This window comes from Solanum dulcamara, chromosome 11, assembly GCF_947179165.1.
Source record: "Solanum dulcamara chromosome 11, daSolDulc1.2, whole genome shotgun sequence".
NCBI classification, from domain to species: domain Eukaryota; kingdom Viridiplantae; phylum Streptophyta; class Magnoliopsida; order Solanales; family Solanaceae; genus Solanum; species Solanum dulcamara.
The window spans coordinates 44,192,578-44,211,649 of record NC_077247.1 but is presented as its reverse complement, the minus strand read 5'-3'; the positions used below and the strand labels follow the sequence as shown (position 1 = coordinate 44,211,649).

The 19,072-nt window shown below is 34.0% G+C and overlaps 1 protein-coding gene across 2 annotated transcripts; it reads left to right on the top strand.

The window, feature by feature from the left end:
• The first annotated feature begins 7,314 nt into the window (after positions 1–7,314).
• On the top strand, positions 7,315–18,932 carry LOC129874307 (putative F-box/LRR-repeat protein 23). 2 transcript variants are annotated; one of them, XM_055949569.1, is made up of 3 exons: positions 7,315–7,754; positions 17,819–18,481; positions 18,693–18,932. In XM_055949569.1, the coding sequence occupies exons 1-2, from the start codon at positions 7,387–7,389 to the stop codon at positions 18,450–18,452; spliced, it is 1,002 nt and encodes a 333-aa protein (XP_055805544.1). In that variant the 5' UTR covers positions 7,315–7,386; the 3' UTR covers positions 18,453–18,481; positions 18,693–18,932. The 2 variants fall into 2 exon arrangements, with proteins under 2 accessions (XP_055805544.1, XP_055805545.1); XM_055949570.1 differs by having other exon boundaries at positions 18,583–18,694.
• The last annotated feature ends 140 nt before the right edge of the window (positions 18,933–19,072 follow it).

Below are 19,072 nucleotides of genomic sequence, written 5' to 3'. Positions count from 1 at the left end.
ATAAAAATGTAAGTTAAGATATGTATTTTTTAGGTTAATGTAAATATTAAATGCGGATAAATTTTTATTGTATATTAACTATTAAAAAAATATGGTATTACCGAATACCGTACCGAACCGAAGTTTGATTTACCAATTACCGAATTATCGAATCGAAGTTTGAAAGTTCGGTATTTGGTATATACTTTGAATTACCGATTACCGAATTACCAAACCCGAACTTTGAAAATACTGAATCGAATACCGAACGCCCACCCCTAATTACAATTTAATAAAATATTAAAATGCTCACACTAACACTAACAACCCCCCACTCATTTTAATATTGTATAAGAGAGTTTATCAGCTGAATGAAGACTACTATACATAATAAAGGTGTGTTCTGCATTGAACCTTTACTTAGTGAAAAAATAACATTTACTCCAGAGTCGTAGTAATCTCAGACTTAAACTACGACTGCTTAAGGGATATAAAATATTACTGCTCACACATAATAATCAAGGTATTATCACGAGCTTTATAAGCCAGCACATTACGATCTTGTGCTATCCCGGTTTTATGAGTGCTTTTGAGAATAAGCCCAATTCTCATAGGAAGCGGCCTACTTCCACACTCACATAGGTAAAATCTGTCGAGAGTGCTCTTGTAAGTTTAACACTCCACCATACGGGCTACAGATTTTCATTAAGAGTTTTTTAAACTCAACCTCCACAATTCACTACAGGAAATAATGCACTCACATCATAGGGAGGGAATAAAAAATAGTGCATTTTTTTCATAACAAGTCATCATATGATTCGTTTTTCCCACTGAATCTGGTTATATGATCTCTAATCTCCAGGTTGGGTTTCCTCATATAAGACTCGTGGATTTATAGGCTTCAATCTCATCCCCCTCGATGTGCTCCAAACCTTTTCTCTTGTTAAGGCCTAAGTAAGAGGATCTGCAAGATTTTCACAAGATTTGACATAATCAACATTAATGGTACCACTTGTCAAATACGATCTTACATTACTGTGTTTCCTCCTTATAGGTCTGGATTTACCGTTGTAATAGCGATTTTGAACTCTACCAATTGCTACAGTGCTATCACAATGAATTAAAATTGGAGGAATTGGTTTTTCAAAATAAGGTATTTGAAATAATAAATCTATATAAATCTCTTAACCAATTTGCTTCCTCACTAGCTGAAGCTAAAGCAATTAGTTCAGACTCCATGGTAGAGTTAGCAATTATAGTTTATTTTTTTGATTTTCAACAAACAGCACCACCACCCAATGTAAAAATGTAACCAATGGTAGAACAGGAATCACCTGCTAGAGTGTTTCAATCTGCATCAGAAAAGCCTTCAAGTACAGCAGGATATTTTTTATAAAACAAACCACAATTTTTTGTTCCAATTAAATATCTCATAACTCTTGTTATAGCATGCCAATGTTCATTACCTGGCTTGCTTGTAAACCTGCTAAGTACTCCTACTGCATATGCAATATCAGGCCTAGTGCAATCAGTCACATATCTCAAACTTCCAATTAAGCTAGCATACTCCTTTTGATTTATCACATCATTTTCACTTTGAACAAGAAACAAGTGTACACTTGAATCAAAAGGAGTTAAAACATGCTTGCAATCAAGAAAGTTATATTTTTTTAAAATTTTCTCAACATAATGTGACTGGTCAAGGAAAATTTCATCACATGTTCTAGTAATTTTTATTTCGAGAATAAAATTTGCCTCACCAAGATCTTTCATATCAAAATGGCTTCTAAGAATGTTCTTACTATGATCAATAACATTCATATTCGAGCCAAAGATCAATAAATCATCAACATATAGGCAAATAATAACATATGTATTATTCCAAGACTTATGATACATGCACTTATCACACTCATTTGTTTTAAAATCATTTTCAATCATGCAGGAATCAAACTTTCATGCCATTGCTTTGGTGCCTGTTTCAAGCCATATAGGGATTTAGTAAATTTACATACTTTGCTTTCTTGGCCTGCTTCAACAAAACCCCAGGTTGTTCCATATAAATTTCTTCATTAAGGTCTTCATTTAAAAAAGCAGTTTTTACATCAATTTGATGAATATGCAAATAAAAAATTGCAGCCATAGCAATTAAAAGTCTAATGAATGTAATTCTTGTAACCGAAGAAAAAGTATCAAAAAACTCTAGGCCTTCTAGTTGCTTAAATCATTTAGCAACTAGTCTAGCCTTATATTTATCGATTGATCCATCTGGTTTTAATTTTTTTCGTAAGACCTATTTGCAACCAATTGTTTTATAACCTGGTGGTAAATCAACTAACTTTCAAGTTTTATTATAAATTAGTGATTCCATTTCATCATTTACAGCCTATTTCCAAAAAATAGAATCATGCGAAGATAAAACTTCTTGTAAAGTGAAAGGATCATCTCCAACATTAAAAATATAAAAATCAGGACCAAAATCTTTTTCTACTCTAGCTCTTTTACTTCTTCTTAACTCAAAATCATCAATTTCTTTATTTTTTAAGATGGAAGAAGAAGAACTAGGTAGTGATAAAATATTTTGTTCAATTCTCTGACCCCCACTGTTTTTAGAATCAAAAGAAAATTTATTTTCATGAAAATAGCATCACCTGATTCTATTACAATATTATCTTCAAGATTAAAAATCTATAGGCTGTACTGTTTGAAGCATAACCAAGAAAAGCACAAAGTAGTAATTTTCTTACCCAATTTTGTAACTTTGGGATCCATTAGCCTCACAAAGGCTAGACAACCCCAAACTCTTAGATATCCCAAACTTGGCTTGTGACCTTTCCACAACTCAAAAGGTGTTAGTTTAGTCTTTTTATGAGGCACTCGATTTAACACATAACACGCAGTCAAAATAGCTTCACCCCAAAAATTCAAAGGTGCATTTGACTCAATAAGCATGGCATTAGTCAATTCAACCAAAGTTTAATTTTTCCTTTCCGCTACACCATTAGATGAAGGAGAATAAGGAGGAGGAGTTTTATGAATTATTCCCAATGATCTAACAAAAGAATTAAACTCATTTGATTCATATTCACGGCCTTTATCACTTCTAATTCTTTTTATTTTCTTTCCAAACTGATTTTCAACCTTATGGAGAAAAAAATTAAAATTTTCAAAAGCATCACTTTTATTTTTCATCAAGTAAACATATGTAAACTTAGAAAAATCATCAATGAAAGTGATAAAATATCTATTTCCTCCACGAGTTAAAATTCTTCCAAGTTCACAAATGTTAGTGTGAACTAATTCTAATAAATCAGTTTTTCTTTCAACTTTAAAATGAAGCCTTTTAGTGATTTTTGCTTTACTACAAGCTTCACACTTTTCAAAATTCTTTTTAATCACTGGGATTAATCCTAAACTACTCATGATTCCAACATAACGATCATTAATATGACACAAACGAGCATGCCAAAAACTAGTAGAAGAAAGCATGTAAACAGAAATAGAAACTTTATTCATTTCAACATTCAGTTTAAACATCCCATCACAAGCATACTCCTTTCCCACAAAAATACCATTTTTCACAATTACATATTGAAGCCTGCTTTATTAAAAAGAAAACTAGACATCAAGTTTTTTCTCATGGAAGGAGTATAAAGTACATCTTTCAAAGTTAATACCCTTTTGAGAGGTAAAACACAATTCGACATCTCCCATTCCAAGCACTTGAGTAGTATGAGAATCACCGACCATGATGGTTTTGGGCTCTCAAAAGGAGTATATTTTTTAAACCAATCTTTGTCATAACAGACATGACGGTTTGCACCAGAATCAGCCCACCATCCATCAACATTTTCAACCATGTTTATGTCTGTAATCATTAACACAAAAGGCTCTTCGGTAACGTTTGCCTGAGGTATAGGACCACGTTTCCGGTATCTGCAAAATCGAGCAATATGCCCACTCTTGCCAAAGACAAAGCACGGTCCTTTATCATAAACTTGTTGATTTTGTGCTTGGCTGTTTTCACCATTATTTTTCTTGGGAAGTCTACCATTATTTTTCTTGAACTTTTTCTTCTTATGCTTCAAAGATGTATTTTTGTTAGATTCAGGAGTAGCATATTTTGAAGTCACTAAATTTACATTCGTTGTGATGTTGCTCTCTTTATTTTGTAAAAGTGCATCTTGGCCCCTTGCCTCCTCTTCCATGCGGATTTTCATGATCAAAGTCTCAAGAGAGGTTTCCTTTTGTTTGTGGCGCATAGTTTTTTGAAACTCCTTCCATAAAGGTGGAAGTTTGTTTATTATGCCACAAACAATAAAGTTGTCTCCAATTTTGACTTCCTCGGACCTGAGCTCTCCAACGATCATTATAAAATCTTGAACTTGGTCTATCACTGATTTGTCATCCACCATTTGGAAACAAAAAAATCGACTAGCAGCATATTTTTTTGCTCCAGCTTCTTCGGTATCATATTTACTCTACAATGCTTTCCATATTTTCTTTGCACTAGAGTAAGTTCTATCATAATAATCATAAAAATTATCAGATAGACAATTCAGAATATAATACCGACACTTATAGGAATCATTATTGTACTTTTCCGCTTTCTCTTGATGAGAAATAAGTTCATCATTATCCATGGAGAGGATGTCAACTTTATTAGAATTTTTTTTGAGTTAACACATATGAAACATTGAGAAGACTTAAGTAGAAAGTACTTTACCCTTCCATCTCTTGAAATGATTACCATTGAACCGAAATGGTTTGTTTAAATCTCTCATCTTGATATCTGCAGATTTTTCAATTGTAGCCATAATGAATATCCTTAAAATTGTTGGCGAAATTACAATATTACAAATTACAAATGAAAAATAAAATGAAGAAATTAACTTTACTTCTTGGCTGAGGCACAGATATCTCGCTCTCTTTAAGGAGATTCAAGCCCACTGCAGTAAATCTTTCCACTGGTCCAGCAGTAGTCCTCTTGACTTGTCCCCTCCAGGATACAACAGCCTTATCACAAAAATGTAACTCAACAAACTCTAGACAAGAGTTGAGTTTAAAGCTCTACACAAAGAACATCTCCCTTCAACTAATAAGAACTCTCTTTTTAGACAAACTTAATTCTCTCAATTTTTTCTTCTCTTATCTTACATTTCAAAACAAAGAAGACCTCTCTATTTATAGGAGATAAAATCATATAAAGATGAAAAAATAATGGAATGCCATCATTATCATCATTTAGTGCACCATTAAGATTTAGTGCACCACTTATTAGTGATAATTATGTTAAAAATACATAATGAAATGATTTAATTTTCACTAACTAAAGATGATAATAAAAGGCATTTTATGCACTAATTAAAAATAGAATAAAGATGGCATTAAATGTCATCAATGGACAATTGCTAAAATTACAATTTAATAAAATGTTAAAATGCCCACACTAACACTAACAACATGTTTGCAAATTGCAATTATTCAATTTGAAATAAATACGTAAATTACATGTATCTAATAATTAGTTACATGTTTGCAAATTGCAATTAATCAATTTGAAATAAATACGTAAATTACATGTATCTGGTTGAATTTTAACTTAATTGTCTTCATCGACAGATGAATAAGTGACAATACGATCGTTCATAGAAGAATCTATTATATTTTTTTTTGTGTGTAAAATTAGTTATTCAAAATTTAGCTTAATTTATTTGCTATTATTTGACGATAATATGTATTATTTTACTAGATATATTTATTATTTGACGATAATATGTATTATTTTACTAGATATATTTAAGAGTCTACTATATTCTTTCATGTAAAATTAATTGTTCAAAACTATGCTTAAATAATATCACTATTATTTTACGATAATATATATTTTTGTCTCGACGTACACATGTAATGCAGTAGTCAAATTATTATTATAGAGGTCAAATACACATACAAATCATTTAACTCGTCCCTAAATTTTATTTTGAGACTTCAGTTCAACCTTGTTTCATTTTAATCATCCAACTCTAATTTTCATGTACCACCTAAACACAAAAAAATTGATTAGACGGATTGGTGAGATTACTCACCTTTTAAAGCATGTGGAGAAATCTTGATAACATTAATATTCGACATTTTTATCGCTAATAAGCTTCCTTCCCTATTTATCTCCTCTATATTCTCTTCAACCCAGTTTTTCACTAATCTTCTTTACTTAGCCATTTATTTTTCTCAATTATCTAATCTTCTGTTAGCTCTTTCTATGATAATGGTAATATTTTTACTTTTTATTTTATATAATTCATTTTATTTATATAAAATCTAAACAGTTATATTTTACATTATAAAAGACTAATAAAATGTTATAATAATAAGTAAAGAGCCAGACTATCAAAATTTATAATTAATATTATCGAAATAATGACAAATATTTTATTGATGCCACATAAATTAAAAGAACGAATATATTCAATTATTCATAGTAACATAAACTCGATGTTTATATTAACTGGCATTTCTAATCGATCTCAACAATAAATTTTATAAACAATTGAGTATAGCTAGTTAATATATATTCTTATATTGCTTAAAGATAATAAATTTGAGACAATTAATATAAACGCCAAGTCAACTCAGATAATTTAGAGAAAATAAAACACGTAACAATATTTAATTGATTTTTTATTTATCTTTTTAGTGTTTGGCTAACATCCGCTGAATAGTTATATCTAGTGATTTTTTTTGTGTTTAAATAGTATGTAAAAATTGAAGTCAGATTAAAATTGAATAAGATTGAGTTGAAGTGCTGAAATTTTGGAATAAGTTAAAAGAGTTGTGTATGTATTTAGAGCCGGTTTGGATGGACTGAAAAAAAGTAGTTTTTAAGTAAAAAAAATAAAAAGTAAACTTAAATGACTTATAAGTTAAAAAATAAAAAGTAGGACAGTCCTACTTTTGATTTTTAAATTAATTTAAGTCAATTTTAACTTATTTTAAGGGCCCATTTGGATTGACTTATAAGTTTCTTATAAGTTTTTTTTTTTGAGTGTTTGATTGACCAACTTAAAATCGTTTTGTGCTTAAAATAAGCCCCAATAAATAATTGAATTTGTTTGGATGAACTTATTTTAAGCAAAAAAAATAAATTGGACTGCACCAACTTATTTTTTTTAACTTATAAACAGTTTTCAACTTATAAACTGCTTAAAATAAATCAATTCAAACATGCTCTAAGTCATTTTTAAATTTGTTAAATAGTTGGTCAATCCAAACAAGCTCTTAACCTAGTAGTATAAATTAGGGGCAAAATATTATTAACACAGGGTTTATGTTAATTTTTTCCTTTTCTTCCTTCAGTTGCACTAATAAAAATCTACTCCGAAGCGGCAAAGCCCTAAAAACGGAAAAATGCCGAAGCCGAAACGGTATGAATGGAGAATCAAGCAGAAAATCCCCCAGAAAGCATCATCATCCGCCCCGCCACCGCCACCACGGTGGGTGGATCTCCCTCGAGAAATAACGGCGGACATCCTTCGCCGTGTGGGAGTGGTAGATACATTGCTAAATGCACAGAATGTTTGCACTACCTGGTGGGAGGTGTGCCATGACTCTTCCATGTGGCGAGTCATTGACATGCGCAATGCAGAAGATGTGGAAATGGATGGTGTCTTCCACAAGGCGTGCCGCGTTGCTGTTGATCGCAGCCAGGGTCAGTTGTCCAAAATTAACATCGAGTATTTTGGTAACGACTATTTGCTCAAGTATATAGCTGAGAGGTATGTGTGGAACTGAAAGTTTTTTTTTTCGGTATTTCAATTTATCAAATACCTTTTGTGATATTTAGATCTTTTTAAGTGATAGTCCGGATACGCATTTCGATTTGTAGAGAGTATTTCCGTTTGAATAGGTAACATTTTGGTATTTTGTAAACATGAACTGCACCAAAAAGTGTAATTCCATATGATCACAAGTGAGTTGTCTTCCAGCAAAATCTATCACCTAGACTCTCATAAATAATCTAAGACCCCAGGAATAGACTCTGCTTCTCGTGGATATTCTTAATTACATAAAAAATAGAGGAGGACTAAACAGTTCGGGATGAAGAAAAATATTTTTCATGGAAGTGGTTTATAGGAATATAAGTGGTTTTCTTATTTATTTTCTTGTGTTGGTTAGCTAATGCGTTCATTAGGTAAGCAAAAAATATTATTTGAAAAACATTTGTATATAATTTGGACAAATATTATTGAAGGCGGGGTGGGGAGGTAGGAGTGTGGGATGGTGGGGGTGAGGTTCTATGGCGAGTGGGGGGTGAAGATGAGGTGTGTTGGAGGGTGTGCAAGAAACAATCAATGTAGAATGTTACTAGTAGAACTTGTGTCATTATTCGTAAGGAGCTTGTTTTCTTAGAGAAAATGTCTTCAAAATAGATGACCCACCTTACATGGGAAAATTGAAAAATATTTTCTCCATACGAAGCACACCCTTCATCTTCATCTACATCTTCCGCATAGAGCTTCTATTGTCCTCAAACCATCTCTCATTTCTCTCCTTCCAAACAGTCCATCAAACGCGTGTTGGGACAATCTTCCATATCTCTCCGTCTCCTTACAAGTTTCCTTCTCTGTTCACAAGATGGCATGGACCACCTGATCGCCCTTAGATTAATGAAAATCTTCCATAGTAGATCTGTTACTTTACAATGTAAAAAATAGAAAGAGATAGATTGATTGTCTCTGCGTCAACCCCACATAAATAGCATCTAGAACATAACTGAAGTTCCTATTGATGAGATTATCTTGAGTTAGAACTGCCTCTCTTGCCAGAGACATGATTGTGAGAGTATTAAAATGTGTAGGAGTTGGTAGAGTCATGATTGTGACGTGTTTTAAAAAAAACTTTAAAATTTGTTTTAAAATGGGACTTTTGACACATTTTCTCTTTAAAAGCTTCTGTTTGGTTGGTGCGTGATACGACTTGTTGTTCACTGCTAAGTTCGTTGAACTGTGACTATTGAATAAAGTACTCAATCTTTAAATAATCCTTTTTCCTGATTGTTGCACAATATGGATTTTGTCTTTTCTGCATTGATTAAAAAAATAGTCTTTTCAGCCTTTATGGATGCTCACCGCGTCACTGCAGCACCATGCACCATGGGACACAAGCCACTTTATTCTCCAAACTTGTCTATGAACTTCTGTAACTCTGTCATGACATACTATAGTTTTGTACTACTAAATGGTCAAGCTTTGGCTAAAATATATCTTTGGCTCGTCTTTTGGGCATTACCATGCTTAATCATCTATTTTTATACGTCACACTTCTGGCTGTGACACCATGAGATACCAGAAAAATCTATTTTTAAAAAACAAATAAAGCAAGGTTGCATAAAACTGCATGTTAGTTGATATATTCATGTTTAATTTACACGGAAAATTCAATGAGTAAGCAAATATTTTCTAGATCAGTTGACCTAACAAAAATCTAGCATAAGCCGTTCCAGGAAAAAAATTAATTATCACCATTGAACATACATTAGCAATATCAAGTACCGATGTCCGCATTATACAGCACTACGAATTTCTTTATAAGAAGTGTTGGTCACTAATGTCTGCACTTAACCTAAGCTTTAGCAGCAAGTTATGTTTGCACACTTCTATGCTCTATTCTATTAGAAATGGCCCGCAAGAGAATCACCAAGTTATGTGGTTTTCTTTAATGGTCAATTCTCAGATTTTGAGGAACAACAGACAATGCGCTCCTTTACCCTCAAAACCAGCTCAATAAAAACACATTCCAAATAGTTTGGGATGCCATTTATCTCAAAAAAAATAAATAGTTTGGGATGCCATTAAAAGGGATGCTTAACAAGGAAGATATTTTATAATAGACTTTCTTACCTTTGATCTTTACTTCATAAAAAAGGAAGGTATAGATGTGTCAGATAGAAGAATTAGATTGAAGCTAATCCCTGCATGCATATGTTGGACTATCTCAAGATGTTTTGAGGATAGATATAGTCCTATTTTTGCACAAGAGAAATTTATAGATGAATCAGAATCTATTTTAGAAGTTTTAGAATCCAAGAAGAATCAACGAGGCACTGGTTTTGCGTTTTGAATTGTAAATATGGCATCCGGCACTGCCTTTGTGCAAATGATATTGATAACATTTGTTACTTTCTCAAAAATAAGGTGTGTTACGATAACAAAAACAACAACTACGTCGTTGTTACTAAGAAGTTAGGGTTAGCTAGATGAAACATCATTTCTTCATTTAAGCTCATACCAAGTCATCATAAGCAACAAATAACAACTACATACTCGGTGTCATACCATATCATCATCATAATAAATAAAATAAAACAAAAAATACTTTAAAAGTATATATAAGTGATACTACCCCTACTAATAATAAAAGTTTCATGTGAGTCTAAACCCTATTCTCAACTAGCAATTTTCACCTATCTGGATCTTTTTCTTCCATTGTACTATGCCTTTAGTTATGTCTATATTGATACCAAGCATTTGGAGGTCTTTAAGACAATTCTTCCATGTGATTTAGGTCTACCTTGTTTTCTTGTAACACCTTCAATTATCATAGTTTCACACCTACAGACATGTGCATCTTTAGGTCAATGCAACACATGTCCAAACCATCTCAAGTGACTTCCTCACATTTTATCCTCAATGTGTGCTACTTTCACCTTCTAGCGAATGTGGTCATTATAATCTTATCTAATAATTTGGTATGATTGCACATCCATCTTAGCATTTATATCTCCGCAACACTCATCTCGTGGATGCATTGACTTTAGCAACCCAACATTCACTACCATATAACATAGTTGGTGTCTTATAATTGTTCCATATAATTTACCGTTCACTTTGGTAGGTATTCGTCTATCACATAACACCCCGACGACACTTATCCATTCAACCATTCAGTTTAATCTTAGAGTAACATCTTCATCTATCATCCATTCTCTTGTTTAACGAGCCTAGATATCTAAATCATTTGCATTTTGGTATTGCAATCCCGTCTAGTCTTACCTTAACTTCTCTTCTTATATTGACTAAATATGCAATGCAATGCATGTATTCAATCTTAATTTTTTTTTGACAACCGTGGTGTCTAGACCCACTTGCACTAACCTATTCAATCTTATTACTACTTATCCAAATACTCTTACTCTCTAACGTGCTTCTCTATGATTTAAGCTCTTGGTTGAAATCCTCTCTAGATTTGTCAATTAACACCATATCATCAACAAATATCATACAATGTGACCTCTTATTGTATTATGTTCGTTAGTTATGGGAAACTCCTCTGTATCACCTACCACTATTTTCATGCTAGTGATGGCTCCTTCATACATATCCTTTATGATATTTATATGTTTAATATGAATTCCTGTCTTCTCTAACACACATCAAAGGACCTTGTGTAGTACTATATCATATGCTTTTTCTAGATCAATAAACACCATGTGTAGCTCTTTATTCTTTTCGCGATAGTTTCCATCAATCTTCTTAGTAAGTTTATAGCCTATTTTGTAGATCTAGTAGGCATAAATCCAAATCGGTTCTCCTTCACTCTTGCCGTCTATCTAAGTCTACGCTTTTAAACTCTTTCCCAGAGTTTCATTGTATGACTCATGAGTTCAATGCCATGATAGTTCGCACAACTTTTTTCTTTAGGAAGATCAATTATAAGTTGTTGATTGTTGGTATAAATGAGTAATCTGTATGGATATGCTCTTGTTTACTCATTCTATAGTAAAGTTCATTGTAACATTTACAAGTAGACTGGGAAATAATGTCCTTCAAATATACATCTTTCACAACAATTTTTTCCTCAAGTACCCATCTCATTCTTCTCTCTGAAACTAGAAATAGATATGCTATGAAATATGCGCACGGATTAGTGATCACAAGCTCATAACAGTGATAAGATGCCAGTAAGGATATATTAATGAGCTTTTTATAAGCATGGGATTTACGCCAAGAATATGCCTTGAGCTTGTACATGTTTTGTCATTGATGAGGTAACCAATTGTATATATGATAAGCTTGCATGAATGAAATTTTTTAACTATGGAGATGCCTTAAAGACTAAGGTATTTAGTATAGGTAGTGGTAAGGCAAATATATGTACCGCAATTTTAGCCTCCTTATGAAGAATATATTTGAAATGAGATTAAATATATTATTTTGTTGTCTAAATTTAGGTAACAGTATCAACATACAGAGTATTAGGGGTGTTCACGGTTTGGGTAAAAATCGATCCAAATCGAAAAACCAAACCAAACCGATCAAATAAATCGAATTTTTATTTGGTTTGGTTTGTATGGTTTTACATTTTTAAAAATCGATAATATTTGATTTGATTTTGGTTTTGTTCAAAAAATCGAAGAAATAACTGAACCGAACCAACAAATTATATACATATTTTTTTATAATTATATATATATATAATATTATTTTTATGAACATTTTTTATGCAAAAAATGCAGCACACTAATTTAAAATAGTAAGGCATGATCTGTCTTTTATTTGTATAACCATATCATTAGTTTATGCATTATTCAGTAAGTTTGTGTTGTTTAGTACATTGGATTAGTTAACAATATAAGTAGGAAGTTAAACATAATTATAGTTTGTATAAGAATTATAAGATCTAAAATGACTCGAAGACAATTTTTTTTTGAATTAATTTATGTCTTTTTTTCTCTTTTGAACGATCGTTTCTTTTATTTTTGTGTATGGTTAATAATCGAATAACTGAACCAAACCAAACTGAAATCAATAACAACCAAATCGATGGATGTATATTTTATTTGGTTTGGTTTGGTTTTAATAATTTTAAAACCGATTAAATTGGTTTGGTTTTGGTTTTGAACATCCCTACCGAGTATATTCCCACAAGTGGGATACAAGGACCTTACCTCTTCCTTTTTGGGTAGAGAAGTTGACTCTAATAGATCCCCGGTCAAGAAAATCTTTTTTTTTTCAGAAAAAGATTTGAAATAAATGCAAGAGTAACAAGCAAATGTAGATAATTTTAATCTCAATCTTCTAGGACATCATGATCGATGAAAATGTCTCTGTTGTGGATGCGTTGAAGCCAATTAAATTAAGTATTTTATTATATTTTTAGCAACTTTCTTTATTATTCTAGAATAGGATTTATGTTTCATATCTTCATAAGGATTAGGTTTAGGTATAGTTATTAGTTTGGAATATGATTTAGGTTTTCTACTTTCATAAGGAGTAGACTTTTTATTGCTGATTTGCTGTAATAAGACTCCTATTTAAAGGGGCTTATAAGGAATAAATCATTAAGTCGTATTTTAACAAAAAAAAAGATTAGAGTTCTTTCTTCCATCAAACTCCAAGGTTTTAGCCTCCCTTCAATGAGCTGAAGTTATATGCAAAATAGGTCAATCTAGGAATTCGAACAAAGGCAAGGGAAAGTCGAAGTCAATTGATTTAGATTTTCCTATTCATCGTCCTGTGACTTGATCCTTCTCTAGAAATCCTAACAGTCTCACATATAATTAGAATAGGATTGAAATGGAGAAGTCCTATGCTATAGGAAGAGTCATAACTAAGCATAAGACAAGTTAAGATTCTGCTATTGCAAGAAGCAATATATATGGACCTTCTCTTAAAAAAATGCATATGGAAATGAATTTTGGACCTCAAAATCCAAATATTTGTAAGACCTATTTCGTGGAAATGCAGATGCTAACATGGAATCAAACAAGATTAGAAATGGCCATATTCGATTAAGGTGCGTATTATACATAAACATAAAAAATGTCAGTTTAGGTGGTTTGCTCATGCCCTATGCAACCTTCATGTACACTGATAACTATGAATATATGATGATTGAAGGTGATAAAATGTAATGTCGTAAACCTAAATCACATGAAACCGAGTATAAAATGACCAACAATTTCTTGTAGTCAATGCTAATATACATCATCGGGACACTTTTAGCCTCCAGACACCTCCAGAGAACATCCCTCGGAACTTTGTCATGAGCCTTTTCAAGGTCAATGAACACCATATGGAGATTCCTTTTTCTTTCTCTAAATTTCTCCACCAGTCTCCGCATAAAATGGATTTCTTCAATAGTCGACCGCTCCGGCATGAATCCGAACTGGTTCTCTGAGATTGACACTTCTCTCATCATCCTCATCTCCACCACTCTCTCCCAAATCTTTATAGTGTGGCTTAGTAGTTTGATACCCCTGTAATAATTACATTTTTGAATATCACCTTTATTCTTGTACAGTGGAACCATAGTACTCTACCTCCATTCATCAGGCATCTTAGCAGTCTTTAAAATAACATTAAACAACCTAGTCAACCACTCCAAGCCTGCCTTGTCAGTGCTCTTCCAAAAGTCCACCGGAATCTCATCGGGCCCGATCGCTCTCCCCCTCCTTATCCTGCTAATAGCACGTCTAACCTCCTCAACCTTAAAACACCTGCAGTACCCAAAGTCTCGAAGACTATGAGAGTACGCCAAATCACCTAGTACAATGTCTCTGTCTCCTTTTTCATTTAGGAGTCTGTGGAAGTAAGCTTGCCACCTTTGCTTGATAGAGGTCTCATCCACTAACACTTCACCTTCTTCGTCCTTGATGCACTTTACTAGATCCAGATCGCATGCTTTTCTCTCTCTCGCTTTGGCGAGCTTATACAATCTCTTATCCCCATCTTTTTCCCCTAACTCGACATACAGGTGTTCAAAAGCTGCCGTCTTAGCACTGGTGACCGCCGACTTCGCTTCCGTCTTTGCCTTATACATATCTTTAAACCTTTTCTTCTCCTCCTCATCCACGCACTCTAACCAATCCGTATAGGCAACCTTCTTGGCTTTCACTTTGCCTTGTACTTCTCCATTCCACCACCAATCTCTTTGACGACCACCAAAGATTCCTCTCGATACCCCAAGAATCTCGGTAGCTGCTTTTCTAATGCAACCATCTGTCATGTCCCACATGTTGTTCACATCCCCGCTACTACTTTAGGCCCCTAAACCATTTAACTTCTCCCTCATCTCCCAAGAAAAGGCAGGAGTTAGGCCCCCCATCCAATCCTCGGTCGATCATAAATGGTCTTCTTTCTCCTAATTCTCTTAATCCCCAAGTCCATCACCAAAAGCTTATGTTGCATGGTAATATTTTCACTCGGAATAACCTTGCAATTCTTACAAAGGCCTTTATCACCCTTTCGGGGGAGTAAATAGTCAATCTGAGTCCTAGTTACCGTGCTACTAAAGGTGACCAATTGATTATCCCTCTTCAAAAAACACGAATTAGCAATAACCAACTCAAAAGTTTTGGCAAACTCCAAGAGAGAAACCCCACCGCCATTCCTTTCCCCAAAACCAAAGCCTCCATGGACATCATCAAAACCATTAGAAATTGTACTAATACGACCATTGAAATCTCCACCAATGAAAATCTTTTCGGTACTAGGTATGCCTTTCACTACTTCATCCAAATCCTCCCAAAAGAGCCTTTTGACTTTTTCATCCAGACCCACGTGGGGTGCATACACACTAACAACGTTCACGATAAGCCTGTCTATAACTAGCTTAATAAACACCATCCTATCACTGATCCTCTTTACCTCTACTACACACTCCCTAAGATCCGCGTCGACTTGAATACCTACTCCATTTCTATCTCTTGAGCCTCCTGAGTACCATAATTTAAATCCGTCCACATTTCGAGCTTTGGAACCTACCCATCTAGTCTCCTGAACACAGGCTATATTAATCTTTCTCCTCTTAAGACTCTTCACTAGCTCTATGGACTTTTCTGTAAGCGACTCTATGTTCCACGATCCTACTCTCAACTTATGAAAACCTGTCTCCTTCTTACCACTATTTCCCCTCGCCTTCACTCCCAATTAAAGACATGACCTTAGTCCACCATCAGTAACCAAAGCCACTAAAACGATATGAACTACAAAGTGAAAAAAAACTGATAACAAATAAATTAAGAGAATACAAGCAACGAGATAATAATTGACAATATAGAATGTATAAAAAAGAGACAACACACACTAGCTAATATGCAAATCAAGAACCCTAGTCACTAAGTGAAGAAGGAAAGTGAATAACAATAACTAAAACACTAAAGGTAGGAACTAGGAAAGAAGAATAGTAATCAAACTACAAATAATCAGTTGAGGAGAGGAAAGATAGAACCTGGCCCGGAGATATTCAGTCGCCGGAAAGTTCACCGGGAGGATCTCGCCGGATATCACTTGATCTAGATCCGATCTAAACAGATCTGGAGGTATTTCGCCGGAAAACGAGAAAAAAGAAAGAAAGAAGAAGAAAGGAAGAAAGAGAATATCGTCGGAGCTGTGGCAGTCCGGGAGAAAGTTGTCGGAGCAGTGGCAGTCCGGAACAAAGTTGTCGGAGCAGTGGCAGTCCGTGATGGAGCAGTGGCAGTCGTCGGTCTTTGTTACAAAAACATGACATATAAAGTATATATTTCAATTAATTAAAGTTATTGAACTAAAAACTAATAAAACTTCATTCTTTATTAACACCAATGCATTTTCATTATATATATATATAAGTAAACAAAAATTAAACCAAATAAGCAATCAATTTATACTTCTTGGTCAAGAATATAGTCAAAATACCCAAGATAAGTTGACCAAATCCGGTATGGATCCTACATCCACACCTATGTTGTGTAGACGCAGTTGCAACAAAGATTTTGAAGAGTCCTTGGCCTTGCAGCATAGGATGCAAGTAAACCTCCTTGACCTATGAACCTGGCTCCCCATTGTCGTCACCTTATCCTAATTCTAGACCAAGTTTATTTGAACGCGAAGTTTGGCTTGAGCTTGGCTCTTATGAGTTCTGTGAGTTGACGTATTGTTAGATAAATTTCCGTGATTCAACAAGTTAATATTTCCATTTACTATCTCCAATTGAAACACTACGTCATCTGTCATGCCAACTAAGAATACACTTTCCTGGAGATTTACAAGCATTGACGAAACAACAAAATTGCTGTCATTTTTTTATTAACTTTTCTGATAGTAGTTAAAAGACTTTAGAGAAACAAATATTTTATAGTATTTAGCAAATACAGTATGTTCCCATAAATAACTACCAAACTACTTTGTATTCCAGTTGGTTGTAACATTTTCCCAATGTTAAATGGGGAACACTACCTGGATCTTCCTGATAATTTTAAACGAAAAAGGGACATTTGAAAGCTGTGGTGTAGTTGTAGTGGGAATGGTGATATGCTGATTATTTCCTTTTCAAAGGCAATTAAACTTCGTTTCGTTATGTATAAAGTATTCCCTTCCCTTCCAATACCACAAAGGACAAAGCAGAAATTATAATGATGTAGCTTTCATTGCAGATAGACAGAAGTAAGAATTTATAATTTTTGATGATGTGGTAAAATGTTGATCTAAGAAAATTCAGAGGAGGTAGCCAACTTTTTGCTTAAAAATGTAGATTTTGTGAAGTTGGAAGTTGCTTTTTCAGGGGGAAAAAGAGAGAATGTTGGGTATCAGAGAAAAGAATTGGATTTTTCTTTATTCTGCTTCACATACATGACTTTATCTTCAGTCCGTTTTGTATACTTTTTGGTGACGTGTGTCATATTCAGCCTTTTATATTCTTTTAGCTCTCCTATCTTTGTGTTGTCAATTTGCTTTGTGTGCATGCTTTCTAGCTAATTCAGCTCTGAGTTCTATGGGTATTTTTCCTTGCAGTCTTCTCAAAAGTAAGTTTGTTGTATTGTCATGTCTTTTTATCTATAATCTTGTGCCCTCCTGAACAGATCAAATCAGCTAAGGCATCTACGACTTGTTGGCTGTGATACTATTTCAAAGGGATGTTTGGCTGCAGTTGCTGAGAACTTCCCGTTGTTGGAGGAGTTGCACATTTACTTATCTGCTATTAATATAGTGGATATAGAAGCATTTGGTCGTTCTTGCTCTCAGCTAAAGTCATTTACATTGAACGCCTGTGGATTTAGAGGAGGATTGACAGGATTTAGTAGATTACAGATCAATGTCAATGATCAAGCTCATGCTATTGCAGTAAATATGCCTGAATTGCGACACCTTGCCCTTTTTGGGAATACCATGACAAATGAAGGTCTGTGTGCTATTCTTGATGGCTGCCCCCGGCTTGAATCACTTGACTTGCGCCACTGCTATAGTATTGATCTTGAAGGGGATCTAGAAACGAGATGTCGCCAACAGATTGTAGATCTGAAGTGCCCTCATGATTGCACCCATGGTTATGAATTTAGTGCTCAAATTTGTGATTACAACCCTACCGATGATGAGTCTGACCTTGATCTCTCAGACTATTATGATTATGATGACTATCATGATTTCGAGTATGACGACTTCAATAACCCCTTTGGAGGCGAGTATCTTCTAGATGAGGATGGCTTCTTTTGGTGAGATCGTTTGCTACCTCAAATTTGTTAATGGTAAGAACATAGTTCTGTACAATGCTCTTTATTAGTACTAGCATTATTTCATCTCTCTTTCCTCAATTAAAAAGAATTGTCTCCTGCTCATGCTGGTGCAGCTTAGCAATAGGCAATATTTGAGATCCACCTGGTCTAGTGGAGATCTTAGGGAAGAAGGGCGGACTTAGCTATTTGCTAGAAAATCAACGGTGCCATTGTTGTTTTGCAGGTTCTTTGGTTGCTGGGTCAACTGCGAGTCGTCCATTGCTGGTCGCAGATTTTTAATTTTTAGTTACTAAGGCAGGCCTTCATTCTCTTCCCTTGGCACTTTACTGCTCTTGGAACTTCCTGTAATTACTGTGTTCTCCCCATCTGCTTTGGTTCATAAACCCGTTACTTTAGATAAATTTGGGAAGTTTCTTACTGAAGGAGGTTTTCAACGTATATATAAAAGAGACTTCACATTTTATTTTTTTTGTTCTTCTATCTTCTTTTTTTTTAAAAAAAATATATAAAAAAAATTCCTCCATACTTTTCCACTTTATAACGGAGAAGGATTTGGTCAAGCCATCACCTGAAAGCTAGTTCTAAGCTTGACCCAGTCTACCA

What these genes read in the sequence shown, in the direction of transcription:
- LOC129874307 (XM_055949569.1), top strand. Translation starts at nt 7,387, where the DNA reads ATGCCGAAGCCGAAACGGTATGAATGGAGAATCAAGCAGAAAATCCCC. An exon ending in CTCAAGTATATAGCTGAGAG is followed by an intron (nt 7,755 to 17,818) that starts GTATGTGTGGAA and finishes CCTCCTGAACAG; the next exon opens with ATCAAATCAGCTAAGGCATC.